The following is a 27,442-nucleotide window of genomic DNA, read 5'->3' as shown; positions in this document are numbered from 1 at the left end:
ACTTGCAAACACATATCTGACAAAGGACTCAAATGTATCAAAATAACTCTCATAATTCATTAATAAAAGGGAACTGAATAAGTTGGCACATGCCTGTAATACCAATACTTGGAAGGAAGAAGCAGGAGGAACAGAGTACAAGGTCATTCTCAACTACAAAGTAAGTTTGTGACCATCTACAATACACAAGACCCTCTCTATTGGGGGGGAGAAAAAAAAAGGACAATCCAGGCATCAAGGCTCATGCCTATAAGCTCAATACTTAAGAGGCTGAGGTAGGAAGATTGCTACAGGCTGGGCTACATAGTAAGTTATTGGCCAACCCTAAGCTATAAAATGAGACCTGTCTCAAAAAAAAAAAAAAAGGAGGGAGGGACTGAATTTTAAAAATATGACAATTGTGGGTATAGTTTAGTGATAGATCATAAAAGAAAAAGAGAGAGAGAGGGGTACAGTCAGGCAATGAAGTGGCTACATTAATATATTTTTAAAACACCTGAGGATCATATATTGAATGATTCCAATTAAATGAAATGTACAGAATAGAAAATGTATACAACCCTTTCAAACTAAATAATCCATTCAATGATTTTTGCTCATGCATTTATATGCTATGTCTAAATTCTAACATTCTTCTAAAATCTTTTTCAAGAACTTAAAAGTACAAAAGAGCACTATAGATCAAGAACAGGGCAAAATTGTAAAATAGCAAGAAAAAGTCCTATCAACATCAAAGGCAGCAAACCAATTTGTCTTTGTTGGATGCCATCAAAGACTAAAATTCTTTTCAAGTTAAATTTTGGTACCTTTTTGAAATGGAAATTACTATGAATAATTAAACTGCAATTTGGACATTATTCATATATTTTATGAAGCAGTCAAATGAAGCAAATATACATTTTTGAGTAGGAAAAAGTAACAGAATTTTGGAGTCATGTAAGTTTGAATAATAGCCTATTTATTAGATAGGTGAACATTAACAAATACTTGTGCCCCTGAGCCTCAGTGCCTCCTATAAGTAAGGAGTTACAATACCTCCTTGAGGGTGAAAAGATATACTAAACAGGGGTTAAAGAGGTGGACTTGTAGAAGTTCATTCTTTGGGGGTGGGGGGTAGATAGGTTCTTGCTATGTAGAACAGGTTCCTCTCCAAGTCAAAAATAAGCCTGCCTCTGCCAAAGATCAAAGGCATGGTATCAAAAACATGCCCACTTTTATTTTTTAAAAACCTATCAATAGGCTGGGCGTTGGTGGCACACGCCTTTAATCCCAGCACTCGGGAGGCAGAGGCAGGCCTCTGTGAGTTGGAGGGCAGCCTGGTCTACAGAGTGAGTGCCAGGTTAGGCTCCAAAGCTACAGAGAAACCCTGTCTCGAAAAACCAAAACAAAACACAACACAAAAGAAAACAAAAACCTATCAATATATACTATTTAAATTATTTGTAACTTGCATATAACGTTAAAACATTTTTTTAATTTTAATAAAAGCAGCTACATTATAAGATTCTCAAAGTTGTTATTTTGTTTGTTTGCTTTTTTCCCCTTAAGACAGTGTCTCACTGGATAACCTGGAATTCATTATGTGACCCAGGATAACCTCAAATTCATGGCAATCCTCCTGCTTTAGCCACCCAAGCCCTAAAATTACAGGCAGTGCCACCATGCCCACGGATCTGAGAGTCATTTTTTAAGATACTGAAACACAGGAGATGCACAATTTAAAAAAAAAAAAAAGAAAACAACTGTTTATACATAGGTATTTCTCATCACTTCCAAAATTCAGGTAACTAAAACACAGAAAAATCAGTATCAAACATTTCTTTACTTATTTACTTATTTATTTTGAAGGCTAAGTTACCAAGAAAAAAAATTATCTGATATGGTAGCTCACCAGACAATCCCAGCCTGAGCCACAAAGTGAGTTACAAACTTGCCTGGGTTATGTATGGAGTAAGACTCTTGTCTCAAAACAAAAAACTAAAAAAGAAATAAGAAAGATGAAACCAAGTTCTTAGAAATTTTATCATGGAAAGAAAACCATGTCCATGTACTCCTGGGCGCCATTCAGGGTGATGCCTAAACTTCAGGGTTTGGGGCTTTATTCTTCTGAAGCTCCAGGGACTAGGTGGAATGTCAAATCATAAAGCGATAATATTATCAAGTGAGAAGGAAATTTGGTACCTTAGTCTTTTCACATCAAGCCAAAATCACGGTGCAGGCCAGAGAATCTTTTTTTGCTAAAAAACAGAATACAAATACAATGAATGGTTATCATTTATTCGGCAAGTAGGGTAAGATATAAGCTGCTAAAGAAAGATCAATTTTGCTTCAGAATACACTGAGGTAAATGGTCTAGGTTGTCACCTCACATTTACAAAACACTGTAAGAAGAATTTCTCAGCCAGGTGTAGGAGACCGAGGCAAGCAGATTTCCCAGTTCAAGGCCAGCCTGGTCTACACAGTGAATTACAGGACAGCCAGGGCTACACAGAGAAACCTTGTCTTGAAAAACCAAATAATAACAATAATAAGATAACAGTAACTTCTCTTCCATGTTGCAATAGATGAATAAAGTCACAGATGGATTATGTCAGGAAGTACAAGACTTGTTTTACAAAACTGCCAAGATGCTTTCACTAGTAGTGTGGCATTTGGTAACTTGCCTTAAAAGATGTTATTGGACCTTTGCAAGCACGTGGGTGTGAGTGTGTAAATGAACTCTTATATAGATTCATTTTTGTTTTGAAGAACAAGAAAAAGTATCTTATGTAGCTCAGGCTGGTCTCAAATTCAATCCTCCAGCCCCTACCTCCCAGTTCCTGGGGTTCCAGGCATGCAACACCCACGCCTGGCTACCATTATGAAACTTGTAATTCACAAATCAGATTCTGACACTTTCATCTGAGCACTCAGGAGACAGGAGAAGACCCATCTCTGTGAGTTGTTCAAGGACAGCCTGATCCATAAATCGAGTCTCAGAAACTAAATATATATACTGAGACATTTCTGGGGGCATTATCCTATTTCTAGTTACATTGTCTTACTTTAGGACAATTCTAAAGGGGAGGCACACACTCAGCCCATTGTAAAGTTACAACAATGTACAGGTGTGGTGGCACGTGCCTGTAATCCTAGCAGGCATGTTGCCTTGCATTTCAGGCCAGCCTGGGCTACAGGATGAAACTGACTCTTAAAAAATAAATAAGGTAGCACACGAGAGAGACAACAATGCTTTGCATTACTATTTTACCTCAAAGTCGCTGAATAGAACAAATTAAAACCTTGTGCAAAGTAAAGGCCAGTGGGGTCCTCTAATCCTAAGTTTTCTTGCTTTCCAGCCTGAACTCCCCAGCTGCTTGACGTCGCTCTCCCGCCAGCCGCGCCGCAAACCCGCACACTCAGTTCTGCACACTCATGCGGTCCGGGTTCCGGGCCAGAGCGCGTGGCCTCCCTGCAGTCCGCTCCCGCCGACTAGGCCTCCGCGCGTAAAACAGGACACCAACCTTTTGGGACGCTCACACTTCTGAAGGCTCTCAGTTGCCCGGGCCTCCCTACCCGGGTCCGCGCGCGTGCCCGCTCTAGCCCCGCCCCGACGAGCATGCGCACGAACCCCGTCTGCGCTTGCGCGCCCCCGCCGCCGCCGCCGCCGCCGCCGCCGCCTGGAGGCCGGGCGAAGCCGCGGCGGAGGCGAGGCCCAGCGCCCTGGGCGGCGCGCGGCCGCCGAAGTCCGTCCTCCCGGTGGGGCGAGAGGCTGCGCAGGGGAGGGGACAGCTTGGCAAGCAGGAAGCTGCGGCTTAAAAGGGCAGCGCGCGCCCAGCCCTTCCTCCCGCGGTCCAGGCCTGCGAGCTCTGGTAGTCTCCGGCCCCACCGCTCTCTCCACAGCCCGCCGCCATGTACCGCCGTCTCGGAGAAGCACTGCTGCTGTCCCGCTCCGGGCCCGCTGCCCTGGGCTCTGCGGCCGCAGATTCGGCCGCGCTGCTGGGCTGGGCCCGCGGACAGCCCTCTGCTGCCCCGCATTCCGGGCTCGCGCCAACCTCCCGGCGCCAGTACAGCGAGGCGGCCGCCGACCGCGAAGACGACCCCAACTTCTTCAAGATGGTGGAGGGCTTCTTCGACCGTGGCGCCAGCATCGTGGAGGACAAACTGGTGGAGGACCTGAAGACCCGGGAGAGCGAGGAGCAAAAGCGGAACCGGGTGCGCGGCATTCTGCGGATCATCAAGCCCTGCAACCATGTGTTGAGCCTGTCCTTCCCCATCCGGCGCGACGACGGCTCCTGGGAGGTCATCGAAGGCTACCGGGCTCAACACAGCCAGCACCGCACGCCCTGCAAGGGAGGTGAGCGCCCACGGGCCCCTTCCCGCCCGCCCTCCCCTGCAGCCTCCAGCCGCCCGGGCCGCTACTCGGCCCAGCCCAGCTCCGCAGGCCGTGCCCCCCTCTAAGCTCTCCGCCTAGGGTGTGGCAGCCTTAGAGGATACTGATTTTTTTTTTCCGCCCCAAAACTACCACGTAATTTGCCAGCCTTCTTTCTGGGCAAGTCTTCACCCCGGGCCTCTGCATGTGTTGATGTTGTCTGCACTGAGGACACTGCACCGGTTTCCTTTTGGCCTCAGTGCCTGTCACCCAGCGTGAGCCTGTAACACCAATGGCAGATGGTACAAGAACAGAAAAAAAAAATTCTTTCTGGAGTTGAAATCTAGAAAGTTTTATTGACTAGCAGAGCTTACTAATCTTATAAATTAATAGGATTTTTACACTGATGACTTTTTGTGTTGTGCCCCTTTCCACCCCTCCCCCTCAAAAAAAAATACGGCAGTGTAACGTCTCTGACAAAGATAGGGCGTCCTGACATTAAATCTAAAGGGTGTAGACTACAGAACAGCCTGCCAGCCAATAGAATGAAATAGCCCTGGGGGTGTGTTCTTGTCCTGGCTACTACCAGATTTGAGCCTCTGCAAAAGGTAGTCCTTAGAGAGTTGGTAGTCATGAAGGTATCCTGTGGTTTAAAATTTTGGATGTGTGTAGATTTCGCTTTTCTATTCGCATTGCTTTCTTTAGGCAAGTAAAAACCTTTTTTTTTTCTCCCCAATACATTTCATAATACAGCTTTAAAGGTGATTTAAAAAAAAAAAATGACCCAAGAGTAAAAGGAAAGCCACCTTTTTTCTTTTGCTGTTGAGTTGGCAAGTGAGCATAGAGGAGTTTGGACTAGACCAGTGAATCTCAACCTTCCTAACGCTGCGACCCGTTAATACAGTTCCTTATGTTGTGGTGACCCCCAACCATAAAATTCTTTCGTTGCTACTTCATAACTGTAATTTTGCTAGGAATCGTGATGTAAATATACACTATGTGAGCCCCGTGGTGGTCGAGACTCACTGGTTGAGAACCAACTGGCTAGACCATTGTCTGCCGCTTATTCCAGTAGTCTTTTTTTTTGCTACACGCAGAGTTAAAAGGGGGTAAATTGTAGCAATGTTTCTACACCGGAAAAACCCGGGCTGTGGAGGAACAAAGGTTGTGGCTAAGGGTTCAATAATTTACAAAATTTGCATTGAGTCCACCCACTTATAGGATTTACCTTTGGAGCCTAATTGCCCCTTAGCTCTGTAGTTACCTCTGCTAGAAGCAGTTGGAACCACTTTGACCTCTAATTTCCCACACAGTCCTTCTCCTACCCTTCCTTCTTCCTACCACTCCCTCATTCCCCAAGCCAGGAACACTTTTGTACTCCCCTACAGAGCAAACAAGGATGTTGGAGCAAGAGGCATTGTATTGAAAATGCTAAACTGTGCTCGTCTTTACAAAGGTCGTGCAGCATTTTCCATTTTCTTAGGATGGCTCTTCTGTATCCTGTGATTTGATGTTTTTGACCCCAAGTCCTCTTTCTGTCTTGTCACAGCTCCACAAAGTCATTAAAGCAATTTAAGTTTGCTATGGTGTGTCATTTTAAATGTTCTTGTTATTGCAGAAGTTCTAATACCAAAATATTGAACCTAGCAACAAATATCACCAGCCTTAGCAGATCACAGTAACCATGGCACTTGCTTAAAATAGAGTGAAAGATGCCGTTATCAGTCTCTACAAAGAGGACTGGTACTGAAAGAGCTAAGTCCCAGGACAGAAACAGAAAAACTGATTTGTAGTTAGTTCACAGTAACTGTATTGCATGATGATACAGCAAGAAAAAAAAAAGTCTTTATAAAGTGTTAAATGTTTTAACATCTTAAGGGGGCTGAAAAACTTTATGAACTGGGAAAGATTGTATAGCCATGAAAACCCTTAAGGAAATAAATAAATAGTATATTAGATGATTAGCAAAATCTGAGTGTTATAGACTCCCATTCTTTATTTCAAAGTGTTAACAATCTCAGCATTCTTGCAGAAAACATATGTAAAAGGAACTTATTTTCAGTGGGAATTTTCTCTGTCAAAAGTCTAAAGCTTTCTCAATATCTAGGACAATTATCAAAAAGCAAACTGTTTAGTATGCATCTATTTCCCCCAACTGCTCAGGAGACTAGGACATGAGGCTCATTTGAACCCAGGAGTTTGAGATGAGTCTGGGAAAAATAGGAGACCACACCTCTCAAAGAAAGTTATAGCCTCCAGTCTTAGAAATACAGGATGTATTAGGTGCTTGGGATTAATAATAATAATAATAATAATAATAATAATAATAATAATAATAATAATCTCTGTACGGTTCAGTAGTCTTTTAGCTCTTAAACATGTTTACACCACCTCCATCACCCCCAGGTAAACTGTCTTCTCTTTCAGCATTTTGGGTATTTTTTTGTTCCTCCTGCCCAGATCTCTCAGTATTTGTTAAGGAACCATCATCTGTTCCTTGACATCCTTTTCCCAGCCTTTAGCTTTCTATATCTAATCTCCACAGTGACCTTAGACCTGAATTCCCTAAAATAAAGTCCTCAAGGTTGAACCAGGCCTGGTGACAATTTGCTTGCAATCCTAGCTCTATGAGGGCTGAGCCAGGAGAGTTGTGAGTTGAAGTCCAGCCTGAGCTAATCAGCATGAGGCCCTGACTCAAAAAACAAAAACAAATCCTATATTGAAGCACTAGTCTGATCAATAATGAAAAGAGATAGTAGTTTAAGGACTGGGAGTATTGGTGAGTACTTTATTCCAAATAAATACTTAATTAAACCTGATTTTGTGGTTCTGTTTTTCCAACTCATATTTAACTGAGGCTACTAGATTTGCTTCTAGAAAGGATTTACAGAGGGACTGGTGACTTAATTAAGTGGAGCCTTGCCTAGCACTCAAGGCCCTGGATTCAGTCAGTAGCTGGGTATGGCAATGTGTACCTTTATTCTGTAGCCCTCAGCACTAAGGAGGCAAAGCAGGGGATCTGAAGTTCAGGGCCAGCCCTGTCTCCAAAAACCAAAACAATTCTTTTGTAAAGATGGATATTATAATAACTGATTGGAGAAAACCTGTTTCAAAGGTTCTGATACGTTTTAAAGCATTGATTGTAGAGATTGTTCCTACTGGACATGAGGATGTTCTGGGTGCAGCATGTCACCCAGTTGTTTGCCGGGGCAGATCCACCGGGGCAGTCCCTTCTCTCACCACTCCATTTGAATCTCTCCTGAAGCTGCACATTGTGAAAGAGAACAACTTTCTCTGGCAGATTGTTCTAGCATAAAGATCTTAAAAAATCAGTTTGGGGCTAGAGGACAGCTCATAGGTTTAGAGTATGTGCTGCTCTTGCAGAGGACCTGGTTTGATTCCTAGCACGCAATGGTGACTCACAACCATCCACATCTCCAGTTCCAGTGATGTGATACATGTTCATACATGCAGGCAAAACATTCATACACATAAAATGAAATTTTCAAGTAAAAACAGTTTAGAAGAATTTAGCAGTCAACTGATTATAGGAGTCACTTTTCTTTGTCTTCTAACTTGCCCCTTGATCTTAAAACTATTAAGCCAAAAATTTCCTATCAATGGTTATTTCTTCTGGTAGAACTTTCTCAAATTGTCATTTAAACATAGATTGTGAGCAGTAGATGGGTGTCTTGTGTAGCCTTCTAATACTTTGAAAGTGTGGTTGTAACTGTGTCTTGCTGCTACAAAATAAAATAACAGAAGTTAACCTACTTTATAAGCCAGATTGGTTTATACATTCTTTAGCGATTAGCTGTGTTTGTAATACTTTTTAGTTAAATACAGAATTGTTTGCCTTTATAAAGACCTGTCATTTCATAAAGGCCATGTGTCTCCACCTGGAAACTTGAGGCAATGTGCTACAGATTGTCTTGTCTCCCATCCTTTGTGTATGGGAGTCCACTTAACTAGTTACAGGTCACTTGTACAGAGCACACTTTGTAATAACTGGCATGTCATAGATCAGAAACCAAGCCCCAGTGCACATTGAACTCCAGAAAAATGGGTAGTGATTAATGTTTACATAAAAAAAAAAAGTGAAAAGGTGAGATTTTTGGCTTGTAACAGAAAGAAATTGGATTTTCCAGGTGGGTGGTGGTTTCACATGCCTTTAATCTCAGGGAGGAAAAAAATTGGATTTTCCACTGTGATAATTTAAATTGTTTATGAAAATCAGTTTTATCCACTAATGTTACAGATGTTGAGTACAGGAGCAGAAAGAACTCTTAAAGACTAGGCTGGTTTCTAGAGATTTCCAGGTCAGTCAGGGCTACACAGTGAGTCCTGTCGGAAGAAAAAAGAAAAAAAAAAAAAAAAACAGTGATAAGATAATGGGAAGTTCAGAGAGCTTCCAGGTTGGTAAGTATATCTTTGTGCTTGAAGGATGGTGTACCCCTAGCTCCTTGGAGAAAGAAATTCCTTTGCTCTATCCTTAGTTATAGTTAAAGGATTTGTCGAGTTGGTAGTATATTGCAGAACCTGAGAAGGGACCTGGTTTGTATCTAAGTTAAATCCAGTACTTTATTAGTTTTGTCTGAGACAGAGTTTCTCTGTGTAATAGCCTTAGCTGTCCTGAAACTCGCTTTGTAGGCCAGGCCAGCATTGAACTCACAGAGATCTGCCTTCCTCTGCCTCCCTAATGCTGGACTACCATCACCCAGCTCAAACCCAGTACTTGTAGCTAGTATCTGAAGAAGGGTGATCTTGTGAGATTATTGAGCCATAATCTGTGAGGTCTGGACTTTGGATGGTTAGTGTTAGACATGAATTAAACTAGGGAATGCCCATTTTGTGTTGGCAGAGAATTCAAAAGTCCATTATGTTTGATGTCAAAAGTGACGGGCCAGAAGGTTTTCCTTTTTTAGCTTTATTGAGTGGGTAATGATAAGCCCGGTGGATTACAGAAAACGAGGCAGCATGAGAACTAAGAGTGAAGGTGATAGGTAGTAACAGTATGAAAAGGAAATGAGGCAAATTAAAATATAAAATATTTTGAAGGAAGGGTGGTGTTCCTCAGTGAGTATATATGGATGAAGGCAGGAAAAGCCAAAGATGATTACAAAGTTTCCAGTCTAAGAGATTGGTAAAAAAGGTAATGATACTAGGGATAGAATGAGGTAACAGTAGCCCCACCAGAAAAGCCATTCAACCATAGTCTAAATGTATTAGATAGAAAATCACAGGAATAGGCCAAAATGGTCTTTAACTTTTGTACATTTCTAGGAAGTGGCATAAAATCCCATGCTAACTACCTCCTCATGGCCATACTTTGTCTTACCATATTCATATTTCTTATGCTTTGTGGTTGTGCTGGCAATTAAGATATGCCAAGGAGCAGCCATAAAGTGCTTCCTTTTCCATGTGTGATGGTTCACACCTACAATCCCACTGCTCAGGAGCCTGAGGTAGGAGAAAGGCCAAGGCTAAGCCGAGGCTGCAAAACCACAGTCTCAAAAAATTAAAAACTAAAAATGAAATGGAGGTTCAGGAGGTGACTGTCATTGAGGGCCCTGCTCTTTCAGAGGACCCTGATTCAATTCTCAGCACATAGCTACTCAAAACTGTGTAACTCCAGTTCCAGGTGATCCAATGCCCTCTACTGGCCTCATCGGCACCAGACATGCACTTAGTGCACAGTCATACAGGCAGGCAAAAAAACCCATACACATAAAATTTATTTTTTAAAAAGAAGTACTTTTTCAAAATTGAAAAGTAATAGTTTGTATACTATGTATGTGAGTAGGAAATACATAGTATTTAAAGGGTTTGGTATCATGCATACTTTCAATCATCCACTAGAAGTTTTAGAACATAACCCAACAAAGAGACTAGGGGTTAGCAAAATGGTTCATCAGGTAAATGCATTTGCTACCAAGCCTGATGACCTGATTTCCATCCCTGGGATCCACATGGTAGGAGAAAACTAACTTCAGATTGTCCTCTGTCCTCCACACACATACAGGGGCACATGTGCATGCATGTTTGAGAGCACGTGCAAGCACGCGCACACACACACTCAAATTAGTTAACTATAAAAATGTTTCTTTTTAAAGAAGAGTTTTAAAATTTTAAGACTATATGATGTGTAAAGCCCATGCATATATTTTTCTTGGCTGTGCCCTTGCATAGTATATAGTCCCTTCTTGACAGTTGTTTCTTGGTCAGTTGCCTCCCTTTCCTCAATAGTAACTCTGCTCTTACTCTTTGAAGACTCTCTGAAGACCCATTGAAACTAGAAAGCTGAGGTTTTAACCCTTCAGTCCTTTGAATCTTTTCATAACAAGTGAGGATAGTTATTGTTGCCTCTTGCTAAATGTTACCCAACTTCATCTGGAGGTAAGAGGTATCATTTTGACTATGTAACCCAGGCTGGCCAAAGTTGCCTGTGTGCTGGGATTACAGGCATGCACCATAATACCGGCTTTATACTCAGTAGTTTAGCATCAGACCTGTTGGGGATGAAAGATTGACTAGGTCATTGTTAGAAGAAAAGAATATGTAAGAAAATATTTTAAAATGTAAAAAAGATCCCCTTTTTTAATGCATAATCTCCCATCTGTCATGGTGATAAGATAAGGTAAACTTTAAGCACAAAGACAGCTACATTGTTCCTAGTTACAAATATAGATTATTTGGGAAGATATAAATATGTTACCCCATTTCCAGGATATAGATTTAAGTTACTGAGAAAGCCTTCTCCCAAAGGAGGCTGGTCACAAGTGCTAATAAAGTGACTTAAATTGTGATTAAAAAACATTCATATTTAAGACATAATTTAAATCTTTAGTAAAGAGGCTAACCCTTGTTTCTCAGGAAGGTTAAGTTTGTCTCTTCAAAGGGGCTAAGATGAACAGGCACAGTAGTAAGTCAGCAGTTCTTAAAAGGCGTGTTCCCCGTCTTGGACAGAACAGCCCCTTGGTAAGTTCACTGGTTTTCTTCCTCCTCTCCCTTCCATCTTTTCCCTTTTTCTTTCTATGATAGTGATGAAGCCCAGAACCTTACACAAGCACTCTACTCCTGAGCTATATTCACAGTTTAGAACTCTAGTTTATTTTAAAAATTAGAGTACAGCTAGAATTTGAATTTCTGGTAGATAAACTATGCCCCATTAAGGATATCCCAGTTCAAGTCATTTTTTAAAAAATATTTGAATTTCCATAAATGTTTACTGATTCACCATATAAAAGGGCGGTCGCTAAGGAGTTGTGTCAGTGTGTGTTTGGTTTTGATTTGGCTAGAAAAAGGAAGAAAATGTCAAGCTGTCAGTTGTGGTTTTCACTTAGTCTTTTTATGTAATGAGCTGGTGGTTTGTTTTCTCTATCACTATGGCAATTCCAGCTAGTTTTGAAGAGGTAGATTTGGTTTGCTTTGGTTTTGTTTTTATTTTTGTGGGTTTTATTTTGTTTTACTTATTTTGGGGGGATTGGGGCATGTGCATGGAAGTCAGAGGACAACTTGCAAGAAGAAATGAGGTCCTCTCTTTGAACCATGTGGATCCCAGGGATGGAATTTTGGCCTACTGATCTATCTTTCTGGCCCTGTTGTTTGTTCTTTTTGGGATGTGTTCTCACTGTATAACTAGTGGTTAGTGTGTTATCCGGTCTGGCATTAGACTTGGACTGATCCTTCTGTCTTAGTTTCCTGAGTGCTGGCCTGCCCATCTACTCCAGATGATTTGTGCTTTTACATGTTCCTTCTTATGACTATGGCTTACACTGTCATCCCAACATGTTTGAAGCTAAACTATTAATTACAAAGTTGGGTGACAGCTAGGTATGACGATGCATGCCTGTAATCCTAGCACACGGGCAACTGAGTCCACCAGTCATTAGATTCTTGAGCATGCTGGGGATCACGTGGTAATTAAAATGCAAGCTGGAGGGACTGGAATTGGGCTCAGAAGTTGAGAGCACTGCAAGAGGACCCAGCACCCACATGGCAGCTCACAATTATCTGTAACACCAGTTCCAGAGGATCTGACACCCTCTTCTGCCCTCTGTAGGCACCACCCATACACGATCCACAGGCACACATACAGGCAAAACACCCATACACATGAAATAATAAAAATGTGTTTTTAATAGTAAAAGCTAAAGTAGTGTGTTGTGCCATGTATTGTTTGCATATATCTGCCGCATTTCATTAGTATTAAACATGGAAGTCAAAGTTTCCAGTGGCAGTAAGCTTTTCATTCTGTCCCTGCCTGTGCTGGCTAGATAAATTGGCAGGAGCTAGGGTAATTTTGGAAAAGGGAACCTCAGTGGAGAAACTGGCCTGTGGACAAGCTGTGGTGCATTTTCTTGATTAGCAATTGAAGTGAGAGGGCACAGCTCACTGTGGGCAGTGTCACTTCTGGGCTGGTGATTCAGGGTGCTGTAAGAAAACAGACTGAGCAAGCCAGTCTGTGTCGGCTCCTGACCTGTTTGGGTTCCTGCCCTGATTTCCTTTGATGAGCCACAGTGATGTGGAAGTGTAATCTGAAATAAACCCCTTTGTTGACCCCAGGTGTCACAACCTCTATTTCCTTCTGCACCCTTCTTTCCCGGCCTTTGTCTGTTCAGGGCTAATCCACTATGCTTCTGCTTTCCTGAGACCCCTCCTTGCCTCACTCCAATAGAAGTTACTCATTAGTTGATAGTCTGAAGAAAAATGCCTGTGCTGTGACTAATAATTCCACATGAGCATAGCTGAGGAAAATTTTCTTCACTTCACAAACAAGAATTCCTAAGATCCATCTATTGGAAACACATGTTTTGTTATACTCGCAATTTCTAACTATTGTCTTTCCAAGATTTTTATAATAAAAGGACATTAGTAATTTTTAAATGATACATGCAAGAGAAGTAATAATTGTTTATTTCATTTTATTACTTGTGTATATTGGGATACCACAGCACATGCATATCAGTTATCTACTGCCGTGTGAGTCCCAGGGAGTGAAGGCAAGTAATTATGCTTAGTGGAAAGCACTGTTACCTGCTAAGCCATCTCACTGGCGATTGGTTGGTTGGTTGGTTGGTTTTTTAGTGCTGGGTGCCAAACCCAGAGCCTTTTAAGTGCTAGGCAATTGCTCTACCCTAAGCTATATCTCCAGCCCTTGTTTTTTTGTTTGTTTGTTTGTTTGTTTTGTTTTTGTTTTTGTTTATTTGAGACAAGTCTCCCTTTGTAGTTCAGACTCTCGTGGAAACCACTAGACCTGACTAGCCACAAACCCTCCTCCTGAGTGCTTGGATTGCACACGACATGCACTATCACACCCAGCAATAATTCTTGGTTACTTATTTAACAATTCTGCCAGCTTATCTTCAGAATAAAGCCAAGATAATTAATGTGTGTGTTCAGTTTTCTATAAAAATATACCCTTTTGAAAAAGTAAGTTGCTTCACAGCCATAATCCCAGCACTTGGAAAACGGAGGCAGGAGGATAGTAAGTTCAAGTCCAGCTTAAGTTATGCATTAAGACCCTGCCTATAAATATGTGTCCTGCTACTTTGTAATTGCTGTTGACAGTAATAGTAATTAGTAGTTAGTTGACATGAAGTTAACTTGACAGCCAGTTCAGGGTTTTGTGCTAAAAGTTCATTTTAAACCCCGTATCCCAGCTGGGCGTTGGTGGCGCAAGGCTTTAATCCCAGCACTTGGGAGGCAGAGGCAGGCGGATCTGTATGAGTTCAAGGCCAGCCTGGTCTCCAGAGCGAGTGCCAGGATAGGCTCCAAAGCTACACAGAGAAACCCTGTCTCGAAAAACCAAAAATAAAAATAAAATAAACCCCGTATCCCCAGTGAATAACAGTATTGTTCTCTGGATACTGTAGGCTAGTCACCTGGTCAAGGCACTAAACTTAATTTTTGCTTTGGCATAGTTGTTTGCTTATATGTTTTATGAGACAGGGTTTCTCTGTATAGCCTTGGCTGTCCTGGATCTGTAGACCAGACTGGCCTTGAACTCAGAGATCTGCCTGCCTCTGCCTCCCAAGTGCTGGGATCAAAGGTATACACCATATACCTGGTGCTTTGGCATAGTTTTCACTAATATGTTACTTTATAGCTTTTTCAGTAATTTGAAAAAATAACATTTAGTATTTAAGCAAAATTTTGTTATAAAAACTATTTCATCTTATTTACAAACTTATTTTCCTGGGTTGTCTTTTAACTAGTTTTGTTTTGTTTCACTTGAGATAGGTTCTGACTACTCATTGAATAGCCCCAGACGGCACTCAGACTCATGGCAGTTGTCCAGATTCAGCCTCCTGAGTGCTGGATTGTCAACAACATGCCTTACCATGCCTGCTTAGGGCTTGACACTTCATAGTACTCCATCTTAGTCCTTTCATGATATGTAGGGATACATTTGGGGTTTTCAGGTTCTCACTGTGTAGTCCAGACTGACCTGGAACTCACTAGGTAGCCCAAGCTGGCATCAAACTTCTGCCAACCCTCTTGCCTCAACTTCCTGAATGCTAGAATTATACATATGATAATGGGATTAGTTTGTCAAACCTGGTGACTGTTCGTTCGCCTGTCTTGAGATCCCTGTTACCAAATCACTGAAACCAGGGAGTAAAAGGAAAAAGAATAAGCCTCAACTGAAATGTAGCAGAAAAAGTAGTATAAGCATTCTTGTAATCTCATCATCTTGGGATGATCAAGGGTTCAAAGTCAGCCTTGGCCATATGAAACCCTGTTTGTGACTTTTTTTAAGGTATTGAGTAGAAATGATTTTTTAAGTTTTATTCTTATTTTCTGTGTATAGACGTTTTGCCTATTTATGCGCCACATCTGCAGTTGGATCCCCTGGAACTGGAGTTGCAGGCAGTTGTTAGCTGCCATGAACTAAACCCAGGTCCTCTGGAAGAATAAATTAGTCCTGTTAACTGCTGAGCCATCTCTCCGTACCCTAGAGATAACTTTAAAATTATTTTGTTGAATTCTTTGTGTGTCTAAAGTGTGGGCATACCATGCCAGAGCACATTTGTGACGATCATAAAATACCTTCCAAAAATTTGTTCTGTTCTTTGACTGTTAGCTTCCAGGGACCCAGCTCAATTTGTCAAACTTTCTCAGTGAACACGTTTTGCCCTCTAAGCCCTCTCACCTTGTCTGCACCCTAGGAGATAACCTTTGTCTTTCTTTGTGAAATTAGTTACTGCTTTTATCTACTAATCTATAAGTCCCTTAAGGGCAGAAATGATATTTTAGTCATCTTTAAATCTCTTTATAAGCAAAAACTAGACTTCATTACCACTCTTGGCTATCAGAATACATTAAATAAATTAATTTAGTGTCCATTCTGTGACTCCTTTTGGGTGTCTAATCAGCAGCTTTTCTTTTTTGCTTTTATGGTTTCCTTATACATAAGATATTTCAAGTGTTTATAGAAATAGTGTAGCTGTAAAATATAAATAGTGGAAACATTTTCAATTTATAGCTATTATTTTTAATTAACTTGCCAGAAGTTCATTCTAAATATATATAACTCTTTCTTCCCCTGCCTTTTTTTTAAAAATGACAATGTCACCAGGTATCCGTTACAGCACTGATGTGAGTGTGGATGAAGTGAAAGCCCTGGCTTCTTTAATGACATACAAGTGTGCAGTGGTTGGTAAGTGAGTCTCTGCTGGTACCTAATAACTCTCTGAAGAAATATGTTTATATGCAAGGTTACTTTTAAAAATTATTACTTTTTATTACTGTTTATTATGATATGTTTATGGAGGTCAGAGGCAACATTGTACAGTTCTCTCCTATTTCCTTTACTTGGGTTCCTGGAATCATACTCAGATGGTCGAGTTTTTAAGTACTGTTACCTGCTGCGCCAACTTATTGGCCCCAACATTACTTTTACTATGCTATAAAAATAATTAACAGAGCTGGGTGTGGTAACATATACCTTTAATCCCAGAGGCAGATGTAGATCTTTGAGTTCAGGGCCATCCTGGTCTACAGAGCTGTTCTAGAATAGCCAAGGCTGTAATACAAAGAAATCCCATCTCGAAAAACCAAATATATATACATTTTTTAACAGAACTATTTTGGTTTTTTTGTTTTGTTTTTAAAGGGCCTTGTTTGTTTATTGAGATGAGGTCTTAACTATATAGCCCTGGCTGGCCTGAAACTCTGTAGGTGAGACAATCTGGCATCAAATTCACAGAGATCTTCTGGCCTCTGCCTCCCAAATGCTGGGATTAGAGGTGTGTGCCCCCAAACCTGGCTTAGCCTTTTTATTTCCTTTCTTTTTAATTTTTGAATATGATTTAGTACTCTTCTCCATTTCTGAATTACACCAAAATTTTGCTGCTTAGGATCTCTGCAGAGGCGATAGGGAATGTAGACTGGATTCCCTCCTTATTTATGTGTTTGCATGTGTAGTATATACCAATATAGATGGATGCACACATCAGTATTTAATGAAATAATATATCACCAAGGAGAATACCTTATTAAGGAAATACAAAAGTTTGTCATTATTTCCAAACTTAAACAGTGAAATTTCTATAAAAGGTAACTGGATTTTCTTTAAACATAGATCTTTGTTTTAAATGCTTATCCATATTCCATAAATAAGATCAAATCCTATTAAATCTTATCAAATAGTAGAAGGAAAAGAAATACAGTATTCTCTTAGAAATAGAGTACTGATTAAATCCAATTAAAACCTGGCTAGCATTATTATATCTGTTTAGTAAGACTTCATTTCAAGTTTAATATCTCTAGGGTTTTAGGGGAGTTTTTTGTTTGTTTGTTTTTGTTTTTTTTTCCTTTGGTTTTTTGTGTGTGATGCTGATAACTGAACCCAGGGCATTTGCTGTTAGGCAGGCACTCTACCAACTAAGCTAAAGCTTCAGCCCTGGATATATTTCTGGAATTTTCTAGAATTAAAAGAGTCATACAGTTTTGTAATAAAGGTTGGGTATTGTTACGATAAATCTTTCCGCCTAAAGCCATCGAGTCCCACCTCCACGTGTGAGCTTTACGACAGCCACCCTCCCAAGTTAGGGCCCCAATTAATGCACAGAAAGACTTGTATTATGTACAAATGCTGCTTGGCCAATGACTAGGATTCTCATCTGTTAGCTCAGTCTTAATTATCATAAATCTATATGTTTTATAAGACTTATCTTATTGGACACCTTCCATTGTTGTCCTCCCTTGCCAGTGGATTACAAGCGCTGCTGGAGGATGCGAAGGGGAAAAGGGACTACTTCCTGTTTTTCCTTGCTTAAACATGAGTCTCCCTGCTATGTCACTTCCTGCCTGGAATCACCACTTCTCTACTACATTCCCCAGAATCCTCTTTGACTCCTAGTCCTGCCTAACTTGCTGCCTCATTGGCCAAACAGTACTTTATTTATCATCCAGTAAGACAAACACATACACAGAAGCACTTCCCCCATCAGGGTATTCCTAATCTGAAATGCTTCAGAATCTGAAACTATATGAACACCAAGATGATGTGCCCAGTAGAAAGCTCCTACCTGATCTTATGCAATGGACTACTATCAAAATGTAGGTAATAGTAAAATGCCCTACACCATTACCTATCGTCTACATGCACATGAAACATAAAATTCCCATCTAGAGTTGGATCCCAACCTCAAGATATCTAATTATGTAAATTAAATGCAAGAAATAAACACTTGAGATGAGGATTCCTCCCCTTGTATTGTTTTTATACTTTTTAAGTTTTATATGGAACAACATCTTTCAGTCTTCTCTTTCAGATGTGCCATTTGGGGGTGCTAAAGCAGGTGTTAAGATCAACCCCAAGAACTATACAGTAAGTATCCAAGGGATGTTTGCATACACAGGACCTAAAAGTGTGTTCTTTGTACCAGTGAGATTAATGGTTTCCATTACTTTCCTGAAGGAAAACAAATAACTATTCAATTAATAATAGATTAGCTAAGTAATGTATTTTGCCATACTTGTTTGCCTGCTTGTTTGGCATTGATGCCTTTTTCTTTTTCTTTTTCTTTCTTTCTTTCTTTTTTTTTTTTTTTTGATGCAAACTGCATGAGGCTTTATTATAGTTGTTTAACGAGCTAACCCCATGTTAACGAGGGTCTTTCATCCACCCGCCATGGCAGATGGCTAGGAAAGACAGCTTGAAGTGTCTGCATAGAGATCTTATATGGCAGCGTAAGGGGAGTGTCTAGGGTTATGCACAGGCTCAGGATTGGTGTGCCTCCAGGCTTGGAGGGTTTGCCCTGTGCTGATTGGTCAACTGGTTGTTATGGCCCATAGACCCTCCCAGGGTGGTTTCTATGCTCTGCTCGTCATTGCTGTGCAGCTTGTCTGTAAAGCACACCCAGAGCCATAAAGCATAGCACCACCAACTAACTTCTGATTGTTCCTTGCCACGAGGCAGTGATGCCTTTTTCTTACTTGGTAGAGAGTTAATATTTTTATGCTGACAGACATTTACATCCATGTTTTAAAATTGTGATCTGAAATTTTAACTAATCTAGTAAAAATCATCTTTATTCTGTTAGTTCCAAGTTAATTAAAACTGGTTGCTGTTGTGGTCAGCATAGACTAAATTAATGATCTATATACAAACACAATAACTGTGATTTTATTCCCCTAAATTCACCTTTTGATGACTTCTTTGAGCATCCAATTACTACACTTGGGTGTGGCTTATTTCTGTAACTCTAAGAATCCCACACCAGCTGGATGATGGTAACACAGACCTTAATCCCAGCACTTAGGAGGCAGAGGCAGGTGGATCTCTGTGAGTTCCAGATCAACCTTGTTTACAAAGTGAGTTACAGGGCAGCCAGAGCTACACAGAGAAACAGAGTCTGGGGGAAAAAAAAGGAAGGAAGGAAGGAAGGAAGGAAGGAAGGAAGGAAGGAAGGAAGGAAGGAAGGAAGGAAGGAAGGAGCGAGCCCACACTTGTGCTCTCAGATGTGTCTTGTCCTTTTTTTTTTTAGTACCTTTTTATTAGTCCACAATGCCTATACTAAAACATCTTTATTAAACCCCAACTCTGTTTCACTTCTTTGTTGTTGTTTTTCAAGACAGGGTTTCTCTGTGCATATTTGGAGCCTGTCCTAGCACTTTGTCTGTAGACCAGGCTGGCCTCAAACTCACAGAGATCCTCCTGCCTCCCAAGTACTGGGACTGTTTCACTTTTTTACGTGAGATTTTTTGGTTGTTCTTTGGTGGCTTGGTTTTTTGTTTTTTGGGTTTTTTGGAGGTTTTTTGTTTTGGTTTTGGTTTTGGTTTTTGGTTTTTGGTTTTTCAAGACAGGGTGTCTCTGTGGCTTTTGGAGGCTGTCCTGGAACTAGCTCTTGTAGACCAAGCTGGTCTAGAACTCACAGAGATCCAACTTCCTCTGCCTCACAAATGCTGGGATTAAAGGCATGAGCCACCAACGCCCAGCTTGTTGTTGTTTTGGGGACAGGGACAGGTTGACCTGAAATTCTCTACAGTCCTCCTGAGACCCAGGATTACAGGCATGAACCATCACACCCTTATTAAAACTTAACATGTAAATGAAAATACAGGCATGACCCAGGGGTCTATATAGATATAATTGTTTTGGGTGTATATAAATAGAGACAGAAGAAGGAAGAAAGGGTTTGAGGGTGATAACATCTTGAAGTCCTGGCTGGCCTGGTTCCTACTCTGTATACTCTTAAGATGGCTTCAAACTCAGTAATCTTTCTTTTACCTCCCAGGTACTGGGATTGCAGGATACATAGTCATATTCTGCTTTACATCCTTTTTTCTTCTTTGTTTTTAGACAGAGTCTCCCTAGATAACCTATATCTGTCTCTAGATCCTTCTGCCTCAGTGTCCCCAGTACTGGAATTACAGACATTGCACCTGCAGGTGCAGGTAGATCTCTAAGTTCACAGCCAATAGAGACTGTATAGCAAGTTCAGCACCAGTTAGGGTTGACTCTCATAATAAAACTCTCTCAAAAATAATTCAGTCATGTCTTTACTCCATACTCACACACATGTACACACAGAACAGGACTGAAGATTGGACCCAGGCTCTGATCCTTACATACTAGGCAAATGCTCTACCAATAAGCTGTATCTTCCTGTCCCTGAGACAGGGTTTCATAGCACTGCCTTAAATTCTTTGTAGTCCAGGTAGGCCATTTAAAGTCCTTTTTTCATGCTAGGGTTATTAAACACTTTTTTTTTTTTTTAACCAATCTGAGATACATGAGTTCAAGGTCTACCTAGGCTGCTAACCCTGTCTCCAAAAATAATAATAATAATAACAGTACCTTCTCTACAAGTTGTACTGTGTGGTATATGAGGGATGTGAAATTGTTGTTTACATAGAATCCTATCCATTTGATTTTTGTATCAAAATGTTTGTCATTGTTTTTCTCTCTCTCTCTCTCTCTCTCTCTCTCTCTCTCTCTCTCTCTCTCTCTCTCTTTCTCTTCAGGATAACGAATTAGAAAAGATCACACGGAGGTTCACTATGGAGCTGGCAAAGAAGGGATTTATTGGTATGTATTGCTCTATGAGTTTTTGTATAAAGTGAAAACACCTAAAAATTAATGGTCTTGAATTAAACTCCTGCCTTTATAAAGTGCCTGGGTAGAGTTGCCCTTGCCCTTTCCCTTCCAGAAACCAAGTTTCGCTATAGATCTCATAGACATGTCTTGGCTGTTTTATGACACATCTCCAATAGGCAAGTTCATGTTCTCACTTTGCAGTGTGGGACAAAGACACCAAGGAGAGATCTCTCCTGCCTTGTTTGCATTCTTTTCTGAAATATGGAAAAGGACATGACTACTGAATATTGAATTTATAACAATATTTTTAACACGTGAAAAATTGTTTTTTTAATAGCCATCCAGTTTTTTTCTGAAGCAATAAAAATCTGATGTCATTTGAAGCCAGTGTTTGTGTTTTGTTTTGTTTTTTTTTGTTGTTTGTTTTCATATGCATTAGTGGTTGGCTGGGAACTGACAGTGAGGCTGGTGTAATTGCTCACTACTCCATGTGCCATCACTGTCTCTGATCTGAGGAGTACTCAAGTTATTTATAGGAGCTTTTGTGAAGCATGCTAAATTTCTAAGGGTGCTTCCATTTGCTTGATATTTTTTATTGCCTTGTATTTGTATTGATATGTTCTTTGTGATGAATACATACTATTTACTCTTTAATTTCTAAGCAATTTGTCTCATATTTCTTGGTCTAGAAAGCTTCTGGTTTATTTAAATAAAATAAGTAAGGTTACTCAATAAGATGTTAAAGGGAAACTGGCTGAAAGGGGGGTTGGGACACACAGCCATACTCAACTCTGCTTTCCTACCCTTGTGTTTTCCTTCCACGTTTCCTGTGCCAGTGATAAGTTCCTAGGAAATTAAGCCTTGTTTTTAGGAAATAAGATATGAAATAATACAGGAGTGATATACGAGAAGGTAGAATGTTATAAGATTTAGTTCTAAGATCAGTAGAGTTCTTGACATCCCTTATGTGACACTATTGGGAATTTTACTTGGGCGTCGTTTCACAGGAATATTTTGCTAACAGAAATTAATGAGCACTCGTGCTACAGGGATGCTTTCTGATTTCAAGATGGTGAATTGAAATCATGTCTCAGCCTGGCCATGGACTTCAAGGTCATTTAAATAGCATATTTCCTCTTAGCCTAAAATCTTAATTATATTTTAACATCCTTGTGTTTTTTTAGATTTCATTCAGTCATAGTTATTGCCATCTACAGTGTTTACCAGCTTAATTATGACAGTTCCAAAACATAAAAAGTGACTCATTGGAACTCTGAAAGAAGGCAGACCTTCAATATGAATCATTTGGCCCCTTTGCTTGTAGAGGGCAAACTTCCAAAGCTTATCTGTCACTTTCTCACTTCCCTTTCTGCAAAGTTCTCCATTGTGACTCAGACTTGCATCCAAATTCTCCATTGTGAGTCAGACTTGAGTCTGAATTCTTACCCTGTTAATTTTGTGAGTTTACAATCAAATTCCATGGGGTATGGGTGGGGTGTGGATAGAGGAAGAGAGCTAAGATTTTGATCGGAACTGTGTTGTGTATGTAGACCGTTTTGTGGGGGACTGCCATATTTACCAAATTAAGTCTTCCAGTCCATGAACATGGACATCTATTTGTTGAGCATCTTTCTTCTTCAAGTGTTGCTTGACACTTTCTTAGTACTAGAGACAGCTACATAGTCTCTTCTTTGATGCTATTATAAAGGATATTGATTTGCTGGGTTGTTTGGGAGCTTGTTTTTGGGTGGTTTTTTTTTTTTTTTTTAAAGAATATTTAGTAGTTTCTGTAATCAAACCCACATGGGTAAGATACTATATATATTTAATACAGTGTTGTCCCTGTACAAAAGGAAATAAATGATGTTTAACATTTGTAGACCAATGTGGCTGTTTATTTCTGTACAGTGTCAACTTAATAAACTTGGATATTATTTCTTCATTTTATGATTATTCTTTGTTCAAACCTGGTAATAATACCAGCCTCACAGAATACATTGGAAAATACTCCTTTTTTCAGATTCTTGGGAAAACTTGGAAATGTTCATTCTTAGTGTGTGTTTAGATGGTACCTATCAACTGTAATTTTACCCTGAAGCTTCCTCATATCTCTGTCTTTCTTATTGCCCTTGTGTCTCATACACCAACATTACCATGTTTCAGCTCTTTAAGTCAAACAAAGTGGATTTAAGGATTTGTCTGTATTGCAGGAGTTACTTGTGATCTGTATGTACATCCCCGTAGATCAATTTTGTGTGAGTTAGGAAACTCATGAACCTACTAGGAAATCTGTCTTGCCTTTAGCATGTCTAGGCTAATTTTTTAAACGGCCTTTCTCCTTGCTTCCCTTGAGAAATAGCCAACATTCATATCGTTATGTTTTTTCAGAATGTCTTTCTGATTTATAAACTGCTTTCCTCGGATTTAACAGTTCATATTGCTATTTGAAGCAAGAAATGTTGCTGAAAACTAGGATAATACTCCATAGATTTTTTCTAAACAGATATGATAACAATTTCTCCCTTGTAGCTTAGGAAAGAAATACAATTAAACAAGGCTGTACTGACATATAACCTGAGTATGTCAAATGGAAAGTAAGCAAAGCAGACGAGTAGATGAGGCGAGAACATCAGTCCTTCAGATAGAAGCTCTGTATGGAAAACAGGCTTATGGAGGTTAAACTTCCTTAGATTTAAAGATGCCTAAAAACAAAGACAAGGATGTGAAGTGACAGGTTAGGTGGGGCATAAAATTTGAACCATGACTTAAAGGTTTTCTTGTGCCAGTCTTGTATCCATGATATCATAATTTGTTCATAAAAGTAGTGTCTAGGATTAGGTTCCTTGGAAGAGCTTTATTTTATAAAGGGACTTAATAATTCAGCATATTGTAGAAAGTTATAATGCATAAATCCAAGAATATAGTAAACAGGTTATTGATACCTGTCTTTCTAACCTGGAGACATACAGACGTGTGTGTGTGTGTGTGTGTGTGTGTGTGTGTGTGTGTGTAGAGACATGTATAGGGTAGGTAGAGAGAAAAGGAAGCATGGGATAGAATTTTATGTAAATGAGAGCACACATAGCTATATGAAACCTGCCTTTTCAATATGGTGGATTTGGTAATAATTCCAAGTCATTTACATGGGTTTAAAAAAATAACTTTTTAATGACTAGTACATTGATGCTACACTGCATCTTACTTAATTGGCACCTTAAAAAATTTTTATCTTTTGGTTTTAAGAGTATTCCTGCATAGTTCTTTCTCCCTTTACAGTTGTAGTGAACATCACTGAATGTGGTGCTCAGTAAGTTCACCATATCCAATGATGTTAGAAGCAGCAGTGGTACTGCACACCTGTGGGCCAGTGTTATTCTCATACTTATTTTAATTTGCTGTGTTCTAGGGAGCTAAAATCCCAGAACCTTTATATATGTCAGCAGTTGGCTAATAAATCAAACAAAAGTATTCCATGAGTGAAAGCATCACATGCCTTATAAACTTGCTTCAGCGGTGTCACCACCTCTTCTTTTGTACTTACTGAGAAGGCCTAAGCCAGCAGCGAGCTAAGCTGTTTCAAACACATCTACTTAGTAACCAGAATGATCCTGTTATGGAGGTCAAAACAGTAGTTTAGGAAACTGACATTGAGAGAACAAACATTTGCCAGTGTCATACCCTAAAGTCCCAGGAATAACTTTTATCTGTTGTCCACAGGTAACTTCCAGATACAACCCAGTAAATTTCAGTGGAAAAAAAATAGCTACATGACATTATGTATACAAGTTTCATAGAGAAGAGGCATTTAATAAGTATTTTTGTGACCAGTTCATTACCAAAATGAGATCTAAAGTTGTCTAGCCACAATGACATTGTTCTCTTAGAGAATTGCAAGCATCTTTATGTTTGGGATAAATTATCTTAAAAACTGGCGCACTGCCCTTTCCCTGTGCTCCCAGGTCCTGGCATTGATGTGCCTGCCCCAGACATGAGCACGGGTGAGCGGGAGATGTCCTGGATCGCTGACACCTATGCCAGCACCATAGGACACTATGTGAGTATCCATTGAAACTCAAGGCTTCGTGCATTGCTGTCCACAGAAGTAATAGCCCATCTGACTTAATGAGAAGTTGGTAATTTCTGGGTTTATCTCCCTTTTAATCATAAACTTAGTATGCATATTACTTTGTCCTCTCTCTAGTCTGAAACTGTAAGCATAGTGAGCATGAACTGGGCTTTTGTTTACATTCTGCACTACACTGGGCACTGAGACCAGACCTTCCAAACCAGGGCAGCTCACTTGCTGAGGCACAGATGGTATGTTCAGTTCTGCCTTCCCATCATAGTGCTTTCACTTAAAGAGGAGCTAAGGCGCATGAGTTAAGGCACGGAAATGGCATGATGTAAGGTAGAGTTTGGGGTTCTGAAGAAAGCCTTTTTGAAGGGATATTTGAGCTGAACCTTGAAAGTATGGTTGAATTTCAACATCTGGAGATTTGGGGGCTAAGAGGAAGAGAAACAGCTGACATTGAAGGTAAGATACATATGTAAAGGTCATGGAAGAGGTAAGTGAACCAAAATTCAAGCCCTAGTGTGAGTTTTTGTTGATAGTAAAGAGACTTTGCTGTGACTTGTCCTTCAGGAAGAGTAGCTGTCCATGTGACCCCAGTCCCTGTCTCATGAACCCAGGGCTGGAGAGAGTCCATAGAATCTATAAAACCTTGGGAATTGAAACGATCATGAACTGAGAAGTGAATATTGGTTTATTTTTGAGAGAGAAAGAGAACACAAGAGCATGAAGTTGGGTGGGTGGCTTAGGAAAAAGGGAATTTTTAAAAACATTCATTTATACTAGAAGTCAGGTGTGTGCTACAACTGGCATATGTATAAGCTGTTTCAAAGCTATGAAGAAGGATAGTGGGGCCTAACCAGAGCCTCTGGAAATATTCTGAGCTCTGAAGAATGAGGACCCGTGGGGGAGGAGGGAAGAAAGAAATATTAGAAAGTCCTGAAGTGCAGAAGACAAGTGGACTTGAAAGGCAGGGGCGGGTGCTGTAGCCAGTCAGTAGGAGAGGAGAGCTCTTCATCAGGTTTCACTCTGTGTATAGCAGGAGATAGAACTGCTGAGGGCTGGATAGAGGATTCCAGACCACAGGAGGATATGAAAAGAGGGAAATGGGACATTAAGTAAATGTCCAGCTAAGAAAAGTGACATTGGAGAGAAGCAAAGGGACAGCAGTCTAAAAGGTCACTGCTGCCTGGAAAATCTGTTGTCTGACTATTAATTGGGTTGTCTTTCCAGGGCCCAAAGGTAGGCTTTGGAGGAGAGGCACATTTCCCGAAGCAGTGCTCAGAGCACAAGCAGGGCATCTGAAATCTAGTCCTGCCTCCTTAATCCACCAGCTTCGTGAGCTGGGAGTCTCTGCTTTAGCTTCCTCATATTTAAAGAAACAACAAAATCTTAAAGACTGTTAGAAGGATTACGTAAAATAATGTACTTAGAATAGACCACAGCCCTTAGTAAAATAAAAGAAAAAAGTATTACACCATGTGAATTATACCTATCTATGAAATGACATGCAATAGTGTTAGATTTGGACTACCACTCCACCTTTGTATCTCTTTTTTTTTTCTTTTATTTTTTCTTTTTTTTTTTTTTTCTTTTTAAGGAAACGGTATCTGCTATGTAGCCCAGTTTAAACTGAAACTTAAGAGTTATCCTCTTGCATGGGCCCCCAAGAGCTGAGTTTGGAGCTTAACTGTCACACCTGGCTTGCATGCCACCTAATGTTAAGAAAGCACTGGATGTGCTGCTCTCTTGCTCTTGAGCTGGGCTCTTCACTGACCACTGACCTCTGCAAGCTGGTGGACAGTACACAGTCATAGCTCCTTCATAGTTGTGGCAGTGTGAGGGAGCTTTGTGAGGATTTGCCAAATAAGCCTTGGATGGACTGGACTGGTGAAAGCTATTCCATCTTTAACTGATAGGAAATCTGTAAAGTCCCAGACCAAGTAAAGAAGTCATCCAACCCTACTGACTGGTGTTTGGGGACTTGGTCCTTACACCCTGGCTTCCCAGACCATTGGGTATGCTGGGGAGTCAGCTGGCACCAGGCCTGACCTCACACAGTATTTCCTTCAACACCAGCATTTGCATTTCCACAATTTAGAACTGTCCAGCACCAGCTTTGCAATTGTGTATTCATGGTCTTAATTATTCATGAAAGAGAACTGTGGGAAAACTACTAATTCTGAGGGCTTTACTAGACTACCTTCTTTTCAAAGTTGCTTTCATTCTTTTTGTTGGTAACTGTATAAGTACTGCAAGTCCAAGTTCTCTGTAAAAATATTTAAGTAAAGGAGTAATGATCAGGTGACTTCTAGGCAGGGAGCTAGTATGAACTTGAGCACTTCATTGCAAGAGATAATAAATTCATTTAGCAAGCATGCTTTTGCTCCTGGTTTAAAATTCTCCATCTTCTGTTGATCTTCTGGGCATGATCATACTGCCTCTCATTTCTTCTGTTCCGTGATCAGTGTCT

The 27,442-nt window shown here is 40.3% G+C and overlaps 2 protein-coding genes across 9 annotated transcripts in view; one reads left to right on the top strand and one right to left on the bottom strand.

The window, feature by feature from the left end:
- Shld2 (shieldin complex subunit 2) overlaps window positions 1–3,607 on the bottom strand; it is an 87,406-nt gene extending 83,799 nt beyond the window's left edge. For 6 of the 8 annotated variants that reach the window (XM_035452425.1, XM_035452424.1, XM_027389451.2 and 3 more), the window contains exons 1-2: window positions 3,251–3,570; window positions 2,182–2,237 (exon numbers count right to left, since the gene is read on the bottom strand). The gene's annotated coding sequence lies outside the window, so the exon portion shown is untranslated. Of the gene's footprint in view, window positions 1–2,181; window positions 2,238–3,250 lie in introns of all 8 variants that reach the window. The other 2 variants (XM_035452426.1, XM_027389452.2) reach the window with 1 other exon arrangement.
- A 178-nt stretch (window positions 3,608–3,785) lies between these two features.
- Glud1 (glutamate dehydrogenase 1) overlaps window positions 3,786–27,442 on the top strand; it is a 35,094-nt gene continuing 11,437 nt past the window's right edge. Inside the window, exons 1-5 of the mRNA XM_027389457.2 lie at window positions 3,786–4,336; window positions 15,933–16,013; window positions 18,133–18,188; window positions 20,828–20,891; window positions 24,860–24,954. Of these exons, the coding sequence (XP_027245258.1) occupies window positions 3,892–4,336; window positions 15,933–16,013; window positions 18,133–18,188; window positions 20,828–20,891; window positions 24,860–24,954 (741 nt within the window). The 5' untranslated portion in view covers window positions 3,786–3,891. The remainder of the gene's footprint in view (window positions 4,337–15,932; window positions 16,014–18,132; window positions 18,189–20,827; window positions 20,892–24,859; window positions 24,955–27,442) is intronic.

The sequence above is a fragment of the Cricetulus griseus genome (genome assembly GCF_003668045.3).
Source record: "Cricetulus griseus strain 17A/GY chromosome 1 unlocalized genomic scaffold, alternate assembly CriGri-PICRH-1.0 chr1_1, whole genome shotgun sequence".
NCBI classification, from domain to species: Eukaryota; Metazoa; Chordata; class Mammalia; order Rodentia; family Cricetidae; genus Cricetulus; species Cricetulus griseus.
Note: the sequence above shows the minus strand (reverse complement) of the source record. Positions and strands in the feature narration are given on the sequence as shown.